At 57.0% G+C, this 16,861-nt stretch overlaps 1 protein-coding gene across 2 annotated transcripts in view; it reads right to left on the bottom strand.

Moving 5' to 3' along the window:
- SYMPK (symplekin scaffold protein) overlaps positions 1–16,861 on the bottom strand; it is a 44,304-nt gene that overhangs the window by 9,082 nt on the left and 18,361 nt on the right. For both annotated transcript variants that reach the window (XM_080636032.1, XM_080636033.1), the window contains exons 14-23: positions 16,479–16,714; positions 14,778–14,859; positions 12,096–12,209; positions 11,834–11,981; positions 11,603–11,763; positions 11,418–11,526; positions 8,744–8,844; positions 8,567–8,657; positions 3,031–3,132; positions 2,760–2,947 (exon numbers count right to left, since the gene is read on the bottom strand). In XM_080636032.1, coding sequence (XP_080492158.1) covers positions 2,760–2,947; positions 3,031–3,132; positions 8,567–8,657; positions 8,744–8,844; positions 11,418–11,526; positions 11,603–11,763; positions 11,834–11,981; positions 12,096–12,209; positions 14,778–14,859; positions 16,479–16,714 — 1,332 coding nt within the window. The remainder of the gene's footprint in view (positions 1–2,759; positions 2,948–3,030; positions 3,133–8,566; positions 8,658–8,743; positions 8,845–11,417; positions 11,527–11,602; positions 11,764–11,833; positions 11,982–12,095; positions 12,210–14,777; positions 14,860–16,478; positions 16,715–16,861) is intronic.

Here is a 16,861-nt window from a genome sequence, read left to right as displayed (position 1 = left end):
ATAGGACACCCATTGGCACCCATAGGACAACCATAGGGGCACCCACAGAGCACACATAGGCACCCATAGGGGTACCAATAGGCACCCATAGAGGCACCCACAGGACACCCACTGGCACCCATAGGACACCCATAAGCACCCCCATAGGCACCCCCATAGGGGCACCCATAGAGGCACCCATAGGACACCCATAGGTGCACCCGTAGACACACCCACAGGACACCCATTGGCGTCCATAGGACACCCATTGGCACCCACAGAGGCACCCACAGAGCACCCATAGAGGCACTCATAGAGGCACCAATAGGCATCCATAGAGGCACCCATTGGCACCCACAGAGCACCCATAGGACACCCACAGGACACCCACTGGCACCCATAGGGGCACCCACAGGACACCCATAGAGCACCCATAGAGGCACCAAAAGGCACCCATTGGCACCCACAGGACAACCATTGGCACCCATAGGACGCCCATTGGCACCCATAGGGGCACCCACAGGACACCCATTGGCACCCATAGGACACCCATAGGCACCCATAGAACACCCATAGGCACCCACAGGAAACCCACAGGCACCCATAGGACACCCATAGGGGCACCAATAGGCACCCATAGGGGCACCAACAGCCACCCATAGAGGCACCCATTGGCACCCACAGGGCACGCATAGGATACCCACAGGACACACACTGGCACCCATAGGACACCCATTGGCACCCACAGAACACCCACTGGCACCCATAGAGGCACCCACAGGACACCCATTGGCACCCATAGGGGCACCCACAGGACACCCATAGGCACCCATAGGACACCTATTGGCACCCATAGAGGCACCCACAGGACACCCATAGGCACCCACAGGCACCCACAGGACACCCATAGGCACCCATAGGACACCCATTGGCACCCATGGGACACCCACAGGCATCCATAGGACAACCATAGGCACCCACAGGACACCCACAGGCACCCATAGGACACCCACAGGCACCCATAGGACACCCATAGGCACCCATAGGCACCCATAGGAAACCCATTGGCACCCATAGGACACCCACAGGCATCCATAGGACACCCACAGGCATCCATAGGACACCCATAGGACACCCATTGGCACCCATAGGCACCCATAGGCACCCATAGGACACCCACAGGCACCCATAGGACACCCACAGGCATCCATAGGACACCCATAGGCACCCATAGGACACCCATAGGCACTCATAGGACACCCATAGGACACCCATAGGCACCCATAGGACACCCCTAGGGCACCCATAGGACACCCATAGGCACCCATAGGACACCCATAGGCCACCCATAGGCCACCCATAGGCACCCATAGGACACCCATAGGACACCCATTGGCACCCATAAGACACCCATTGGCACCCATAGGACACCCACAGGACACCCATAGACACCCACAGGACACCCATTGGCACCCACAGGACACCCATAGGACACCCATAGGACACTCACAGGACACCCATAGGACACCCATTGGCACCCATAAGACACCCATTGGCACTCATAGGACACCCATTGGAACCCATAGGACACCCATAGGCACCCATAGGCACCCACAGGACACCCATAGGCACCCATAGGACACCCATAGGCACCCATAGGACACCCATAGGCACCCGTAGGACACCCATAGGACACCCATAGGACACCCATAGGACACCCACAGGCACCCATAGGACACCCATAGGCACCCATAGGACACCCATTGGCACCCATAGGACACCCACAGGACACCCATAGGACACCCATTGGCACCCATAGGACACCCATTGGCACCCATAGGACACCCATAGGACACCCATAGGCACCCATAGGCACCCATAGGAAACCCATTGGCACCCATAGGACACCCATTGGCACCCATAGGACACCCATAGGACACCCATTGGCACCCACAGGACACCCATAGGACACCCATTGGCACCCATAGGACACCCATAGGGACACCCAAATGCACCCATAGGACACCCATAGGACACCCATAGGACACCCATAGGACACCCATAGGCACCCATAGGCCACCCATAGGACACCCATAGGCACCCATAGGACACCCATAGGACACCCATAGGACACCCATTGGCACCCATAAGACACCCATTGGCACCCATAGGACACCCACAGGACACCCATAGGACACCCATTGGCACCCATAGGACACCCACAGGACACCCATAGGACACCCATTGGCACCCACAGGACACCCATAGGCACCCATAAGACACCCATTGGCACCCACAGGACACTCATAGGCACCCATAGGACACCCATTGGTACCCACAGGACACCCACAGGACACCCATTGGCACCCATAAGACACCCATTGGCACCCACAGGACACCCATAGGCACCCATAGGACACCCATTGGCACCCACAGGACACCCATAGGACACCCATTGCCACCCATAAGACACCCATTGGCACCCATAGGACACCCATTGGTACCCACAGGACACCCATTGGCACCCATAGAGGCACCCATAGGACACCCATTGTCACCCATAGGACACCCATTGGCACCCACAGGACACCCACAGGACACCCATTGGCACCCACAGGACACCCATAGGACACCCATTGGCACCCATAAGACACCCATTGGCACCCATAGGACACCCATCGGCACCCACAGGACACCCATTGGCACCCATAGAGGCACCCATAGGACACCCATTGGCACCCATAGGACACCCCTAGGGCACCCCTAGGGCACCCCCGCACCTGCTTCATGATGAGGCGGGAGAGGATGTTCATGACGAAGCCGCCGAGGCGCGGGTACATGGTGAGGGCCTGGATCACCGTCCTCATGAGCAGCATGGGCAGGGGGCTCTGCTCCATGAGCTGCTGCAGCACCACGGCCAGCACCTCCGACGTGTACACGTTGCGCTCCGCGAAGCACAGGTTGGTGGCTGCAGGGGGCCCCGCACGCACGGCGCTGGCACCCATGGGTGCTGCCGCCGCGGCACCCCCCCAAACCCCCCCCGGCACCCACCTTTGATGATGGACTTCATGTCGCACTTGGAGGAGTCGAGGTTGTGCAGGGCGATGAGGAGCTCGCCGGGGTTCAGAGGGGACACGGCCGAGGAGGCGTCGCCTGCATAGGGACAAGGAGGGAGCCGGGGGGTGGGATACAGGGATACCCATGGGGACATCAATGGGATACAGGGATAACCATGGGGACATCAATGGGATACAGGGATAACCATGGGGACATCAATGGGATACAGGGATAACCATGGGGACATCAATGGGATACAGGGATACCCATGGGGACACCAATGGGATACAGGGATACCCATGGGGACATCAATGGGATACAGGGATAACCATGGGGACACCAATGGGATACAGGGATACCCATGGGGACACCAATGGGATACAGGGATAACCATGGGGACATCAATGGGACACAGGGATAACCATGGGGACATCAATGGGATACAGGGATAACCATGGGGACATCAATGGGATACAGGGATAACCATGGGGACATCAATGGGACACAGGGATACCCATGGGGACATCAATGGGATACAGGGATAACCATGGGGACACCAATGGGATACAGGGATAACCATGGGGACACCAATGGGATACAGGGATACCCATGAGGACACCAATGGGATACAGGGATAACCATGGGGACATCAATGGGATACAGGGATAACCATGGGGACATCAATGGGATACAGGGATACCCATGGGGACACCAATGGGATACAGGGATACCCATGGGGACATCAATGGGACACAGGGATACCCATGGGGACATCAATGGGATACAGGGATAACCATGGGGACATCAATGGGATACAGGGATAACCATGGGGACACCAATGGGATACAGGGATACCCATGGGGACATCAATGGGATACAGGGATACCCATGGGGACATCAATGGGACACAGGGATAACCATGGGGACACCAATGGGATACAGGGATAACCATGGGGACATCAATGGGACACAGGGATAACCATGGGGACATCAATGGGATACAGGGATACCCATGGGGACATCAATGGGATACAGGGATAACCATGGGGACACCAATGGGATACAGGGATAACCATGGGGACACCAATGGGATACAGGGATACCCATGGGGACACCAATGGGATACAGGGATAACCATGGGGACATCAATGGGATACAGGGATACCCATGGGGACATCAATGGGATACAGGGATAACCATGGGGACACCAATGGGATACAGGGATAACCATGGGGACATCAATGGGATACAGGGATAACCATGGGGACATCAATGGGATACAGGGATAACCATGGGGACACCAATGGGATACAGGGATAACCATGGGGACATCAATGGGATACAGGGATAACCATGGGGACACCAATGGGATACAGGGATAACCATGGGGACACCAATGGGATACAGGGATACCCATGGGGACATCAATGGGATACAGGGATAACCATGGGGACATCAATGGGATACAGGGATACCCATGGGGACATCAATGGGATACAGGGATACCCATGGGGACACCAATGGGATACAGGGATACCCATGGGGACATCAATGGGATACAGGGATAACCATGGGGACACCAATGGGATACAGGGATAACCATGGGGACACCAATGGGATACAGGGATACCCATGGGGACATCAATGGGATACAGGGATACCCATGGGGACATCAATGGGATACAGGGATAACCATGGGGACATCAATGGGATACAGGGATAACCATGGGGACATCAATGGGATACAGGGATAACCATGGGGACATCAATGGGATACAGGGATAACCATGGGGACATCAATGGGATACAGGGATACCCATGGGGACATCAATGGGATACAGGGATACCCATGGGGACATCAATGGGATACAGGGATACCCATGGGGACATCAATGGGATACAGGGATAACCATGGGGACACCAATGGGATACAGGGATACCCATGGGGACATCAATGGGATACAGGGATAACCATGGGGACACCAATGGGATACAGGGATACCCATGGGGACATCAATGGGATACAGGGATAACCATGGGGACATCAATGGGATACAGGGATAACCATGGGGACACCAATGGGATACAGGGATAACCATGGGGACATCAATGGGATACAGGGATAACCATGGGGACATCAATGGGATACAGGGATAACCATGGGGACATCAATGTGATACAGGGATAACCATGGGGACACCAATGGGATACAGGGATAACCATGGGGACATCAATGGGACACAGGGATAACCATGGGGACATCAATGGGATACAGGGATAACCATGGGGACATCAATGGGATACAGGGATACCCATGGGGACATCAATGGGATACAGGGATAACCATGGGGACATCAATGGGACACAGGGATAACCATGGGGACATCAATGGGATACAGGGATACCCATGGGGACATCAATGGGATACAGGGATAACCATGGGGACACCAATGGGATACAGGGATAACCATGGGGACACCAATGGGATACAGGGATAACCATGGGGACATCAATGGGATACAGGGATAACCATGGGGACACCAATGGGATACAGGGATACCCATGGGGACATCAATGGGATACAGGGATACCCATGGGGACATCAATGGGATACAGGGATAACCATGGGGACATCAATGGGATACAGGGATAACCATGGGGACATCAATGGGATACAGGGATAACCATGGGGACACCAATGGGATACAGGGATACCCATGGGGACATCAATGGGATACAGGGATAACCATGGGGACACCAATGGGATACAGGGATAACCATGGGGACACCAATGGGATACAGGGATACCCATGGGGACATCAATGGGATACAGGGATAACCATGGGGACATCAATGGGATACAGGGATAACCATGGGGACATCAATGGGATACAGGGATACCCATGGGGACATCAATGGGATACAGGGATACCCATGGGGACATCAATGGGATACAGGGATAACCATGGGGACATCAATGGGATACAGGGATACCCATGGGGACACCAATGGGATACAGGGATAACCATGGGGACATCAATGGGATACAGGGATAACCATGGGGACACCAATGGGATACAGGGATAACCATGGGGACATCAATGGGATACAGGGATAACCATGGGGACACCAATGGGATACAGGGATAACCATGGGGACACCAATGGGATACAGGGATAACCATGGGGACATCAATGGGATACAGGGATACCCATGGGGACACCAATGGGATACAGGGATACCCATGGGGACACCAATGGGATACAGGGATAACCATGGGGACATCAATGGGACACAGGGATAACCATGGGGACATCAATGGGATACAGGGATAACCATGGGGACATCAATGGGATACAGGGATACCCATGGGGACATCAATGGGATACAGGGATACCCATGGGGACACCAATGGGATACAGGGATAACCATGGGGACACCAATGGGACACAGGGATACCCATGGGGACATCAATGGGATACAGGGATAACCATGGGGACACCAATGGGATACAGGGATAACCATGGGGACATCAATGGGACACAGGGATAACCATGGGGACATCAATGGGATACAGGGATAACCATGGGGACATCAATGGGATACAGGGATAACCATGGGGACACCAATGGGATACAGGGATAACCATGGGGACATCAATGGGACACAGGGATAACCATGGGGACATCAATGGGATACAGGGATAACCATGGGGACATCAATGGGATACAGGGATACCCATGGGGACATCAATGGGATACAGGGATACCCATGGGGACACCAATGGGATACAGGGATAACCATGGGGACATCAATGGGATACAGGGATAACCATGGGGACACCAATGGGACACAGGGATACCCATGGGGACATCAATGGGATACAGGGATAACCATGGGGACACCAATGGGATACAGGGATAACCATGGGGACATCAATGGGACACAGGGATAACCATGGGGACATCAATGGGATACAGGGATAACCATGGGGACATCAATGGGATACAGGGATAACCATGGGGACACCAATGGGATACAGGGATAACCATGGGGACATCAATGGGACACAGGGATAACCATGGGGACACCAATGGGATACAGGGATAACCATGGGGACATCAATGGGATACAGGGATAACCATGGGGACATCAATGGGATACAGGGATAACCATGGGGACACCAATGGGACACAGGGACACCCATAGGGACACAGGGACACCCATAGGGACAATGGGACACAGGGACACCCATAGGGACAATGGGACACAGGGACACCCATAGGGACACAGGGACACCCATAGGGACAATGGGACACAGGGACACCCACAGGGACAATGGGACACAGGGACACCCATAGGGACACAGGGACACCCATAGGGACAATGGGACACAGGGACACCCATAGGGACACAGGGACACCCATAGGGACAATGGGACACAGGGACACCCATAGGGACACAGGGACACCCATAGGGACAATGGGACACAGGGACACCCATGGGGACACAGGGACACCCATAGGGACAATGGGACACAGGGACACCCATGGGGACAATGGGACACCCATAGGGACACAGGGACACCCATAGGGACAATGGGACACAGGGACACCCATAGGGACAATGGGACACAGGGACACCCATAGGGACAATGGGACACAGGGACACCCATGGGGACACAGGGACACCCATAGGGACACAGGGACACCCATAGGGACAATGGGACACAGGGACACCCATAGGGACAATGGGACACAGGGACACCCATAGGGACACAGGGACACCCATAGGGACAATGGGACACAGGGACACCCATAGGGACAATGGGACACAGGGACACCCATGGGGACACAGGGACACCCATAGGGACAATGGGACACAGGGACACCCATAGGGACACAGGGACACCCATAGGGACACAGGGACACCCATAGGGACAATGGGACACAGGGACACCCATAGGGACACAGGGACACCCATAGGGACAATGGGACACAGGGACACCCATAGGGACACAGGGACACCCATAGGGACACAGGGACACCCATAGGGACAATGGGACACAGGGACACCCATGGGGACACAGGGACACCCATAGGGACAATGGGACACAGGGACACCCATAGGGACACAGGGACACCCATAGGGACAATGGGACACAGGGACACCCATAGGGACAATGGGACACAGGGACACCCACAGGGACAATGGGACACCCATAGGGACAATGGGACACAGGGACACCCATAGGGACACAGGGACACCCATAGGGACAATGGGACACAGGGACACCCATAGGGACACAGGGACACCCATAGGGACACAGGGACACCCATAGGGACAATGGGACACAGGGACACCCATGGGGACACAGGGACACCCATAGGGACAATGGGACACAGGGACACCCATAGGGACACAGGGACACCCATAGGGACAATGGGACACAGGGACACCCATAGGGACAATGGGACACCCATGGGTGCCCACATCCCACCCCCTGGTGTCCCCACGTCCCCATCGCTACCGTGCTGCGTCCCCAGCAGGCGGTTGAAGACCTCCTTGACCACGATGGGGTTGAGCTTGATGAGCTTGGGCAGCGCCTGGATCACCTCCTTCTGCAGCCAAAGACAGGGGGGCCGTGGGGCACAGGCGCTGTGGGGTCACTTGTGGGGCTGGCGACCCACGGATGGGGAGCACTGACCTTCTCCAGCCCATTGAGCACCGGGATGAGGAACCTCACATCCGGCAACCGCTTGTGATACAGGTCCCGGACCCGCTTGACCAGCTCCGGCGAGGGGGGCACTGCGAGGATGTGGGGCGATGGCACCATAGGGGGCGATGGCACCATAGGGAGCGATGGCACCATAGGGGGCGATGGCACCATAGGGGGCGATGGCACCATAGGGAGCGATGGCACCATAGGGAGCGATGGCACCATAGGGGGCGATGGCACCATAGGGGCGATGGCACCATAGGGAGCGATGGCACCATAGGGGGCGATGGCACCATAGGGGGCGATGGCACCATAGGGGCGATGGCACCATAGGGAGCGATGGCACCATAGGGGCGATGGCATCATAGGGGGCGATGGCACCATAGGGGCGATGGCACCATAGGGGGCGATGGCACCATAGGGGCGATGGCACCATAGGGAGCGATGGCACCATAGGGGGCGATGGCACCATAGGGGGCGATGGCACCATAGGGGCGATGGCACCATAGGGAGCGATGGCACCATAGGGGCGATGGCACCATAGGGGGCGATGGCACCATAGGGGGGGATGGCACCATAGGGGGCGATGGCACCATAGGGGGCGATGGCACCATAGGGGCGATGGCACCATAGGGAGCGATGGCACCATAGGGGGCGATGGCACCATAGGGGGCGATGGCACCATAGGGAGCGATGGCACCATAGGGGGCGATGGCACCATAGGGAGCGATGGCACCATAGGGAGCGATGGCACCATAGGGGGCGATGGCACCATAGGGGGCGATGGCACCATAGGGGGCGATGGCACCATAGGGAGCGATGGCACCATAGGGAGCGATGGCACCACAGGGAGCGATGGCACCATAGGGGGTAATGGCACCATAGGGGCGATGGCACCATAGGGAGCGATGGCACCATAGGGGGCGATGGCACCATAGGGGGCGATGGCACCATAGGGGCGATGGCACCATAGGGGCGATGGCACCATAGGGGCGATGGCACCATAGGGAGCGATGGCACCATAGGGGGCGATGGCACCATAGGGAGCGATGGCACCATAGGGGGCGATGGCACCATAGGGGGCGATGGCACCATAGGGAGCGATGGCACCATAGGGGGCGATGGCACCATAGGGGGCGATGGCACCATAGGGAGCGATGGCACCATAGGGGGCGATGGCACCATAGGGGGCGATGGCACCATAGGGGGCGATGGCACCATAGGGAGCGATGGCACCATAGGGGGGGATGGCACCATAGGGGGCGATGGCACCATAGGGGGCGATGGCACCATAGGGGCGATGGCACCATAGGGAGCGATGGCACCATAGGGGGCGATGGCACCATAGGGAGCGATGGCACCATAGGGGGCGATGGCACCATAGGGGGCGATGGCACCATAGGGAGCGATGGCACCATAGGGGGCGATGGCACCATAGGGGGCGATGGCACCATAGGGGGCGATGGCACCATAGGGGCGATGGCACCATAGGGAGCGATGGCACCATAGGGGGCGATGGCACCATAGGGGCGATGGCACCATAGGGAGCGATGGCACCATAGGGGGCGATGGCACCATAGGGGCGATGGCACCATAGGGGGCGATGGCACCATAGGGGCGATGGCACCATAGGGAGCGATGGCACCATAGGGAGCGATGGCACCATAGGGGGCGATGGCACCATAGGGGCGATGGCACCATAGGGGGCGATGGCACCATAGGGGCGATGGCACCATAGGGAGCGATGGCACCATAGGGGGCGATGGCACCATAGGGGGCGATGGCACCATAGGGAGCGATGGCACCATAGGGGGCGATGGCACCATAGGGGGCGATGGCACCATAGGGGCGATGGCACCATACGGGGCGATGGCACCATAGGGGCGATGGCACCATAGGGGGCGATGGCACCATAGGGGCGATGGCACCATAGGGAGCGATGGCACCATAGGGGCGATGGCACCATAGGGGGCGATGGCACCATAGGGGGCGATGGCACCATAGGGAGCGATGGCACCATAGGGGCGATGGCACCATAGGGGCGATGGCACCATAGGGGGCGATGGCACCATAGGGGGCGATGGCACCATAGGGGCGATGGCACCATAGGGGGCGATGGCACCATAGGGGGCGATGGCACCATAGGGAGCGATGGCACCATAGGGGGCGATGGCACCATAGGGGGCGATGGCACCATAGGGAGCGATGGCACCATAGGGGGCGATGGCACCATAGGGGGCGATGGCACCATAGGGAGCGATGGCACCATAGGGGCGATGGCACCATAGGGAGCGATGGCACCATAGGGGGCGATGGCACCATAGGGGGCGATGGCACCATAGGGGGCGATGGCACCATAGGGAGCGATGGCACCATAGGGAGCGATGGCACCATAGGGGGCGATGGCACCATAGGGGGCGATGGCACCATAGGGAGCGATGGCACCATAGGGGGCGATGGCACTATAGGGGGCGATGGCACCATAGGGGGCGATGGCACCATAGGGAGCGATGGCACCATAGGGAGCGATGGCACCATAGGGAGCGATGGCACCATAGGGGGCGATGGCACCATAGGGGGCGATGGCACCATAGGGGCGATGGCACCATAGGGGGCGATGGCACCAGATGAGGCACGAGCCCCCCACGCCTTCCTCCCCTACCTTTGTCGGTGAGGCTGTGCAGGCACCGCGTCACCAAGGTCTCAGCCCCTTTGGGGCAGTTCTCCACCAGCAGCAGCAGCTCCGGGGAGTTCATCCCCATGCCCCGGATCTACGGGCAAGCACCGGCGTCACCGGCGCCGCCGTGCCCCCCGTGCCCCCCCCCGGCTCTGGGGCACCCCCCGCACCGGCTGCTCGATGACGCGCAGCACCGTCCTCTTGATGTCGGCGATGGCCTCGGTGTAGACGGAGGCCAGCTCGTGGATGAGCTTGTGGTTGTGGGGCAGCAGCGCCAGGTAGAGGTAGAGGCACTGCTTGATGGTCTCCTCCGTCCACGGCGCCGCCACCTCTGCGCCACAACCGGCGTCACCCCGAGCCCAAGCCGGCGCCCGCAGCCCCGAGCCCAGCGCGGCGCTCACCGGTGTCCTTGTCGGCGCCGAAGAGCACGGAGGGCGGGTTGGGGTGCACCAGCAGCTGCAGGTAGTTGAGGGCGAACTTCTCCACGTAGTCGCGGAGCTGCTCCTTCTCGTACATGCGCTTGATGAAGAGCAGGGCCTGCTGCCGGACCTGGGGGGGGGGGGGGGGTCAGCGCCGTGGGGCGCTGTGGGGCGCCGTGGGGCGCCGTGGGGCGCCGTGGGGCAGGGGACACGCGCACACGCACACACACACACGCACACGGACCTTGTCCTTCTCGTGGGAGCTCAGGTCCAGCAGCACGTGCAGGTACTGGAACTGCCGCGACGGCCGCTTGAAGATGAGGTCCCGCAGCGTGGACATGCCCAGGTACGTGCGGCTCTGCAGGGAGGGGGCAGCGGGGACGGCTTTGGCTCCATGGCCACACATCCCATACCCCATATCCCATATCCCATATCCCATACCCCATATCCCATATCCCATACCCCATATCCCATACCCCATATCCCATATCCCATACCCCATACCCCATACCCCATATCCCATACCCCATATCCCATACCCCATATCCCATATCCCATATCCCATATCCCATATCCCATACCCCATATCCCATATCCCATACCCCATACCCCATACCCCATATCCCATATCCCATACCCCATACCCCATATCCCATACCCTATACCCCATACCCCATACCCCATATCCCATATCCCATATCCCATATCCCATACCCCATATCCCATATCCCATATCCCATACCCCATACCCCATATCCCATATCCCATATCCCATACCCCATACCCCATATCCCATATCCCATATCCCATACCCCATACCCCATATCCCATATCCCATATCCCATACCCCATATCCCATACCCCATATCCCATATCCCATACCCCATATCCCATACCCCATATCCCATACCCCATATCCCATACCCCATATCCCATACCCCATATCCCATACCCCATATCCCATACCCCATACCCCATACCCCATATCCCATATCCCATATCCCATACCCCATATCCCATACCCCATACCCCATATCCCATACCCCATACCCCATATCCCATATCCCATATCCCATACCCCATACCCCATATCCCATATCCCATACCCCATATCCCATACCCCATATCCCATATCCCATACCCCATATCCCATACCCCATATCCCATACCCCATATCCCATACCCCATATCCCATACCCCATATCCCATACCCCATATCCCATACCCCATATCCCATACCCCATACCCCACATCCCATACCCCACATCCCATACCCCATATCCCATATCCCATACCCCATATCCCATACCCCATATCCCATACCCCATACCCCATACCCCATACCCCATATCCCATATCCCATACCCCATATCCCATATCCCATACCCCATATCCCATATCCCATATATCCCATATCCCATACTCCATACCCCATATCCCATACCCCATACCCCATATCCCATACCCCATATCCCATATCCCATACCCCATATCCCATACCCCATATCCCATACCCCATACCCCACATCCCATACCCCACATCCCATACCCCATATCCCATATCCCATACCCCATATCCCATACCCCATATCCCATACCCCATACCCCATACCCCATATCCCATATCCCATACCCCATATCCCATATCCCATATCCCATACCCCATATCCCATATCCCATACCCCATATCCCATACCCCATATCCCATATCCCATACTCCATACCCCATATCCCATATCCCATACCCCATATCCCATACCCCATATCCCATACCCCATACCCCACATCCCATACCCCACATCCCATACCCCATATCCCATATCCCATACCCCATATCCCATACCCCATATCCCATACCCCATACCCCATACCCCATACCCCATATCCCATACCCCATATCCCATATCCCATATCCCATACCCCATATCCCATATCCCATACCCCATATCCCATATCCCATACCCCATACCCCATACCCCATATCCCATATCCCATACCCCATATCCCATATCCCATACCCCATACCCCATACCCCATACCCCATATCCCATATCCCATACCCCGTATCCCATATCCCATACCCCATATCCCATATCCCATACCCCATATCCCATATCCCATACCCCATACCCCATACCCCATATCCCATATCCCATACCCCATACCCCATACCCCATATCCCATACCCCATACCCCATACCCCATATCCCATATCCCATACCCCATACCCCATACCCCATACCCCATATCCCATATCCCATACCCCATATCCCATATCCCATACCCCATACCCCACATCCCATATCCCATATCCCATACCCCATACCCCACATCCCATACCCCATATCCCATATCCCATACCCCATACCCCATACCCCATAGCCCATAGCCCATATCCCATATCCCATATCCCATACCCCATACCCCACATCCCATATCCCATACCCCATATCCCATATCCCATACCCCACATCCCACATCCCATACCCCATATCCCATATCCCATACCCCATACCCCATACCCCATACCCCATACCCCACATCCCACATCCCATATCCCATATCCCATATCCCATACCCCATACCCCATATCCCATATCCCATACCCCATATCCCATACCCCATACCCCACATCCCATATCCCATACCCCATATCCCATATCCCATACCCCATATCCCATACCCCATACCCCATATCCCATATCCCATACCCCATACCCCATACCCCATATCCCATACCCCATATCCCATACCCCATATCCCATACCCCATACCCCATATCCCATACCCCATATCCCATATCCCATACCCCATACCCCATACCCCATATCCCATACCCCATATCCCATACCCCATATCCCATACCCCATACCCCATATCCCATACCCCATACCCCATACCCCATATCCCATATCCCATATCCCACCTCATCCTCGCAGTACTTGCGGATCACCTCCAGCGCACTCTCGGTGATGAGCGGCGCTTCCAGCACCACTTTGGTGAAGATCCTGCAGCAAAGCAGCCATCCCAGTGTTCCCATCCCATTCATTCCCAGTGTTCCCATCCCATTCATTCCCAGTGTTCCCATCCCATTCATTCCCAGTGTCCCCATCCCATTCATTCCCAGTGTTCCCATCCCATTCATTCCCAGTGTTCCCATCCCATTCATTCCCAGTGTTCCCATCCCATTCATTCCCAGTGTCCCCATCCCATTCATTCCCAGTGTTCCCATCCCATTCATTCCCAGTGTTCCCATCCCATTCATTCCCAGTGTCCCCATCCCATTCATTCCCAGTGTTCCCATCCCATTCATTCCCAGTGTTCCCATCCCATTCATTCCCAGTGTCCCCATCCCATTCATTCCCAGTGTCCCCATCCCATTCATTCCCAGTGTCCCCATCCCATTCATTCCCAGTGTTCCCATCCCATTCATTCCCAGTGTCCCCATCCCATTCATTCCCAGTGTCCCCATCCCATTCATTCCCAGTGTCCCCATCCCATTCATTCCCAGTGTCCCCATCCCATTCATTCCCAGTGTCCCCATCCCATTCATTCCCAGTGTCCCCATCCCATTCATTCCCAGTGTCCCCATCCCATTCATTCCCAGTGTTCCCATCCCATTCATTCCCAGTGTCCCCATCCCATTCATTCCCAGTGTTCCCATCCCATTCATTCCCAGTGTCCCCATCCCATTCATTCCCAGTGTTCCCATCCCATTCATTCCCAGTGTCCCCATCCCATTCATTCCCAGGGTTCCCATCCCATTCATTCCCAGTGTTCCCATCCCATTCATTCCCAGTGTCCCCATCCCATTCATTCCCAGTGTCCCCATCCCATTCATTCCCAGTGTTCCCATCCCATTCATTCCCAGTGTTCCCATCCCATTCATTCCCAGTGTCCCCATCCCTGCTGTGCCCATCCCATTCATTCCCAGTGTTCCCATCCCATTCATTCCCAGTGTCCCCATCCCATTCATTCCCAGTGTCCCCATCCCTGCTGTCCCCATCCCATTCATTCCCAGTGTCCCCATCCCATTCATTCCCAGTGTCCCCATCCCTGCTGTCCCCATCCCATTCATTCCCAGTGTCCCCATCCCATTCATTCCCAGTGTTCCCATCCCATTCATTCCCAGTGTCCCCATCCCATTCATTCCCAGGGTTCCCATCCCATTCATTCCCAGTGTCCCCATCCCATTCATTCCCAGTGTCCCCATCCCTGCTGTGCCCGTCCCATTCATTCCCAGTGTTCCCATCCCATTCATTCCCAGTGTCCCCATCCCATTCATTCCCAGTGTCCCCATCCCTGCTGTGCCCGTCCCATTCATTCCCAGTGTCCCCATCCCATTCATTCCCAGTGTCCCCATCCCTGCTGTGCCCGTCCCATTCATTCCCAGTGTTCCCATCCCATTCATTCCCAGTGTCCCCATCCCATTCATTCCCAGTGTCCCCATCCCTGCTGTCCCCATCCCATTCATTCCCAGTGTCCCCATCCCATTCATTCCCAGTGTCCCCATCCCTGCTGTCCCCACTCCATCCCCGGTGTCCCCATCCCCTTTGCATGTCCCCATCCTATCCCTGCTGTTCCCATCCCATTCCCACGCCCCCATCCCCGGTGTCCCCATGCGCACCCATCCTTCTGGTCGGGTTTCTCCTGCAGCCCGGCCAGCAGCCCGATGAGGCACTGGTCGTAGCGCTCCAGGTTTCCCTCCGGGAAGCGGCTCAGGTGGGAATTGTACTCCTGGAAGAGCCAGGCGAAGGCCAGGTCCAGGCGGGAGCGGACGTCCTCCAGGATGAAGGCCAGGACCTCACTCTTGAGGGGCACCTCCAAGTGCGTCACCAGCGACGCCAAGATCTTCACCCGGGCCTGGCCAAGGGGACATCAGTGGCACTGGTACCCACAGCGTCACCGGTACCCACAGCATCACCGGTACCCAGAGCATCACCGGTACCCACAGCATCACCGGTACCCACAGCGTCACCGGTACCCAGAGCATCACCGGTACCCAGAGCA

The sequence above is a fragment of the Psittacula echo genome, assembly GCF_963264785.1.
Source record: "Psittacula echo genome assembly, chromosome: 29".
Classification (NCBI taxonomy): Eukaryota; Metazoa; Chordata; class Aves; order Psittaciformes; family Psittacidae; genus Psittacula; species Psittacula echo.
This window is presented reverse-complemented; position numbering and strand designations above follow the sequence as displayed.